At 35.7% G+C, this 5,542-nt stretch overlaps 1 protein-coding gene across 1 annotated transcript in view; it reads right to left on the minus strand.

The window, feature by feature from the left end:
• LOC102679489 (zwei Ig domain protein zig-8-like) overlaps positions 1-5,542 on the minus strand; it is an 81,880-nt gene that overhangs the window by 26,019 nt on the left and 50,319 nt on the right. Inside the window, exon 4 of the mRNA XM_006613373.2 lies at positions 3,159-3,369. Within this exon, the coding sequence (XP_006613436.1) occupies positions 3,159-3,369 (211 nt within the window). The remainder of the gene's footprint in view (positions 1-3,158; positions 3,370-5,542) is intronic.

Below are 5,542 nucleotides of genomic sequence, written 5' to 3' on the forward strand. Positions count from 1 at the left end.
ACCGAAGGGCTCAATTTGTCGCAGCGATTTCACGGGTATCGAGAACGAAAGAGAACCTCGACAACAATTGTTTCTCTCGATTCGATTCTTCTGGCCTGGCCTCCTTCGTTAGACCGCGGCGAATCCACGAGCGAACAACTTCTCACTTTTTCCCCGAAAAACGAGGGAAAAAATTAGACGGTAGAAAGATATAATTCAGAGACTCCTCTCTTTCGTAATTACGATTCAAAAAAAAAAAAAAGAAAAAATACGCACGAAGAAAAAAAAACACAAATAAAATACCAATTAAAAATTAGAGTTAAAAATTTGAAGATAATAGGTTAAAAGGGAATATCTATTTGGGATCCTCCTCCCCCCACGAAACACATCAATCTTTCCCCGTTTTTCAGCGCGACGATCCAGATCCAAGATTCTATTCTTTTATTTATTATCATATATTATTATTATCATATATATATTATCATATATATTATTATCATATATATATTATTATCAAGGAACGAGAAAACGAAGCGTGATCAACTTGCGACGAGAATTGTTCTGTTCTAATCCCTGAGCATTTAATTTCGTTAATATACCGCCCCCCTTTACGAGTTACGAGCATCGAGAAACCGAATTTTCTCATATCGTACAATTTCTGACGATCCGACGATGATAAATTTTAGGCCGCTTTCACGCGCTTCGTTACACGAATACTTCATCGCGACCGCCTTTTCTTAGAGAAGAGGGGAAGGGGAGGGGAGAAAAGAAAAGGAATCGATAAAAGATTCACAACTTTTAAATTGAATTTCGAAACTACTACTACTACTGGTACTTGTACAAACGAGATCTGATAATAAAGTTTGAGAACAGCTGCTTCGTTGTAAATTTTGCTTTAACCATGTTCGAAATACGAATCCCTTTGGGGAGTGGAAAAAGAGGAAATACGAGGAAAAAGAAAAATTCAGAAAAGATCGAAAGAATTCTTTTTTCAATTCTTTATTTCATATTAGTTGAAAAGATATAATTTTTTATTACTCATAATTTTCGTATGCATAGAGATGATCGAAGTATCAGATAACTTCAGTAGAGTGAGCGATAATATTTTTGGAAAGGAGCGAGATTCTTGCAAATGTTACACAGGCCACTTTCGAGGGAGAAGATAGATTTGGAATGGATGTTGGAAGGATGAGGACGTCAAGGATGGATCGAAGGGACGGGTTTTGCGAAACCGAGTCACGAAACCGAACGCCAATTATCGACCGATGCTAATGAACCTATCGCTCGTGAAAAGAAACGAATGGATGGAGGAATCTTTCTTTCTTTCTTTCTTTCTTTACATTCGTCGATATTCTCTTCTCGCTCTATCGGATTCTCGACTCTTTCTCTCGCGCCTCCACGCTTTTTGCTTCCCCCCCCTCCCTCCCTGTTTAATTTATCAGAGAGAGGGAATCGTTTACGAGGTTAGACTTTATTTTCAGACGAATCTTCTAATTTTTCTATCTCATTTTTTTTCTTTGAGAAAAAACTTTTGACTAAACTAGCAACGAACGAAAGTTATCGTGTTAACTTTTAAAGAAATATCTCGAGAAAAATTATTATCGTTCCTCTTTATTAACGTTTATGACGATTTTTCATCGTTTTTTTTTCCTGTAAATATAATTTAAATTTTTAGTCGTAATTATTTATATTACAAAAATTGATGAACATTACCAAAAATTTATTTTAAAATTTTCGAGAAGAAATATATACTTTGTATATACAATTATTCCATTCTTTATTAAAATATCGTACATTTTACGGATTCGTGTTCCATATCCAGTGTGGAATAATATCGTATCTAACAACAAAATGGAACTCGCATTATCGCGATATCTCTCGCGTATACCATCGTCGTGAAATTTCGGTTCGGTTCGCAACAATTCCGGCCCAATAACTGTATCGGCGATCTTACCAAGGAAAATTTTCCACGAGATTAATAGATCGTTTAATCGAATAATAGTTCGATACAATAGTGAAAGCGTTCGATATTATCCTTCGCATAATCATCGTGGTATTTATGTTTCCGGTCGATTCCACCCTTCCCCTCCTCCCCCCTCATTTTCTAATTTCCACGTCACTCGTGGACGCACGCCCCTCCTCCCACCCCGCTCCACGGTATAATTACGTTGCTCGGAACAATAACGCGGTTTCCTTTCATGTGGCCGTCGTCGCGTGTTCGATTAAACCGCCGATACGTACGTCACTGCCGCGATATCTGTTTGGTTATAAAGTCGGGTGGCGATAAGTATGCCCTTAAACCACGATATCCGCGTGGTAATTTCGCCCGCAACACCTCGCCTCGCTCGTTAAAACCAACCAACCTTCCATCCGAGCTTTCATTTTTTTGTGTTTCTCGTTTACAACCTGATGCGAGTGCAATATACAGGTTGTATGCGTAAGGAGAAACTCGTGGTACGAGAAGATTCTTCGCGCAAAATTAAATGTGAAACGATTGATTAAATATCTTGCGCGCTCAAGAGATCGCGTCGTGCGTGTTTCTTCGCACTTGTAAACTCGTTTGAAGAAATAAATATATATGTGTCGTATGTAATTTATCTTAAAACTCGATTGAATCCTATTAAAATTAAGAAAAGTTTAAACCGTTGTAACTCTGAGGATAACGAAACTTGGTGGATGAATCGAAGATCGTTAGAAGCGCGGAATCTTGCTCTTTAAAATCATTTTTTATTTATTTCGATACGACTTCCGGTTCCCGAGATATCATCGTGTAAAGGAAATTCAATTTCTGATCGTTCGATTTAATCCGATTAAACCGTATTAAAATTAGAACAAAATTTGAACCGTTATAACTTCGAGGATAGGAATTTCCGATCAACAAATGAAAGATCGTTAGAAGCGCGGAATCATGCTCTTTAAAATGCTTTTTAATTCATCTCGATATAAGTTCTGATTCCCGAGATATCGTCGTGTAAAGAAGAGGTTAATTTTTAAGCGTATATCGACTCGTTCGCATGCCGTCTCACTGACCTATTCCAAACACCAGTCAAACGACAGACGCGATTCCTACAAAGATATTTCCAGAAAAAATATCGATTACTGATAAAAAATAATTTTTTAATTTAATTTTCTTTTGAAAAGGTTTATTATCGTGATGTAAAATATAGAAGTTAACTTACCGACCACGGTGAGATACACGGAATATCCAATGGGAGGAGTGGTGGATATTTGGCACTCGTAAATACCGGAATCCTTCTTCTGAGGATATCGTATCCTCAATGTCCACTCCTCTGTGTGCGGTGTGTGCATTGCCTCGAAACGTTGATCGCTCGTGTAAGTGTAACGACCGACTGTCAGCAGGTGAATGTCTCGATGCCTAACCCACGAGACCTAGAAAGACAATAAATTTTATATTCGATTTTGATCTCCATGTGTAAAGATTTTTATAATATATTACATACGAAATTCATTTTTTACAATCTAATTCGATCCAAAATGACAACAACATTTGGGAAGGTAGGTTAGTCATAACGCGGGAGAATTAATCGACCCTTTAAAAAGCAGAAATGATTAGAATTCGAAACGCGAATTCACGACCGACATATTGAACGCGCGTGTGTTTACCTGCTATTCACTGACCGTGTATCGTAAACACTACACGATACACGGTATTGGCAAAAAAACATACTGTTTTCGGAACGTGTATATTTACTCTTTTTATCGCTGTGCGATAAAAAATATCTTTTATTTTCCACCTATATTTTACTCCCGAAACTATATAAAGAATATATAAATAATGTACAACGTGTACAATGTGTTGTGCGGCGTGTAATTGTTGAAGTATCATTCTATAAAAAAATTTTTTTTCCAAAATCTCTTCAATTTAAAAATCTCAAATAAAGAATTAAAACAGAAAAAAAGAATTGCATCCCAACTTGAATTATTCTATCTATATATAAGTAAAAATAAAAAATTTTATTGTTATTTAAAGTTGAGTAATAAAATAATCTTCGACGATAATATAGAAGATCGTATCGTAGAAAAAAGTTTTTTAAAGGCGGGTTAGCGTGGCAAAAATTTGTTTGGAAGAAGCCTGTTTCCACTGGGTTTACGAGCGAGACGGTGTTGGCATTAAAAAAAAAAAGTCGTATCCGAAGATAATGCTGCGGGATGCGAGGCACGTTGCATTATGTCTCGCTCGACATCCCTCGCCATTACCTTATTACCAACTCGCACGCTTTACAACATTGGAGATCGTACAACTTTTATCCCTCTCTCGTTTCTTCCTCCCCTCCTCTAAGACATCCGTTTCCCTCCTTTTATACACCGTTATTCCAACCGTCGTCGTACCGTTAAGCTCGTACGTCGTTCGTTCGTCATATAAATCCGTTGTTCCTTTATAAATCGTTTTATATTCTATAAGAGGTGTCGTTAATAATCTAATTTGTCGCGTGATATACGGATAATACACGATTCAACTATCTATGAAAAATATGAAACGATAAAATATTTGAAAGGATATATATAAGGAACTATATAATTTTTATCATATTATTAATCGGCGTATAAATTTATCTTTAATTTAGAACGAATGAAATAAAAAGTATCGTGTATTTCTTAAATTAATTGCCATGAAATATATACAGTTTAAAGGATCGAAGTTGACTAAACAATTCTTTTTTTTTTTTTCGTATAATTTTTTCAAAATATTTGGCCAAACCATATATGCGTTTTATGTACACACACATATATATATACATGTATATGTCTGAAATCTCTTGCTTAATTTACGAACAAAGTAAATTTCAACTCTCCACTGCATTATTTCGCGAGTCGAGCAATTTTCGATGTTAAATGAAATTTCTCAACCCGAATCACACAAGCGGGCAACCGCCCGCTTAATTCTTCGTTTCTCGCTTGTAATTAACGTGTCACCGCCGATTTTCAGAACATTCTCGCGCAACCGGGACGAGTTGTTCTCGGCTTGCGAGAATTTCATTTTCACAGATTACAGCGTCACAACCGATTCTTAAATAGAGTGTGATATATATATTTTTTTAAAAATCCCTCGTCCTTCGTTTCTTTCTTTCGAACTGATATCATCTGTTAAAACGAGAAATCCTCCTCGATTTTTGACGATAATTTTTATTATCCTTTCGCTCATAAATCGCTTAAAATCTTTGATATTCGATCGAAAGTATCTCGATTCTCCATTAATGTTTTTAAGTCAAGTTGCGAGATTTTTAATAATAACAAGGCAAGACTTCGATTAAAATTTTCCAATTAGCATTTTTTTTCGAGATGTATCAAGACATTTTTCAAATTACACGCCTTTAACTTTTAAAACTGAATCTAATTTATCGATCAAACGTTAAACACGATATTTCAATTAAAAATTATTATAATATAACGTAATATTCAATTCTAGGAGGGAATATAAATTTCATGTTCGTTTAAATAATCTCATACGAGAAATTGACACGAAGTTGTGCACGGAAAGAAAAAACGGAGGTGGTTTCGTAAGATAATAACGAAATTGAATTACGAAAAGGGGAGCTCGAGA

This window comes from Apis dorsata, unplaced genomic scaffold, assembly GCF_000469605.1.
Source record: "Apis dorsata unplaced genomic scaffold, Apis dorsata 1.3 scaffold_147, whole genome shotgun sequence".
Classification (NCBI taxonomy): Eukaryota; Metazoa; Arthropoda; class Insecta; order Hymenoptera; family Apidae; genus Apis; species Apis dorsata.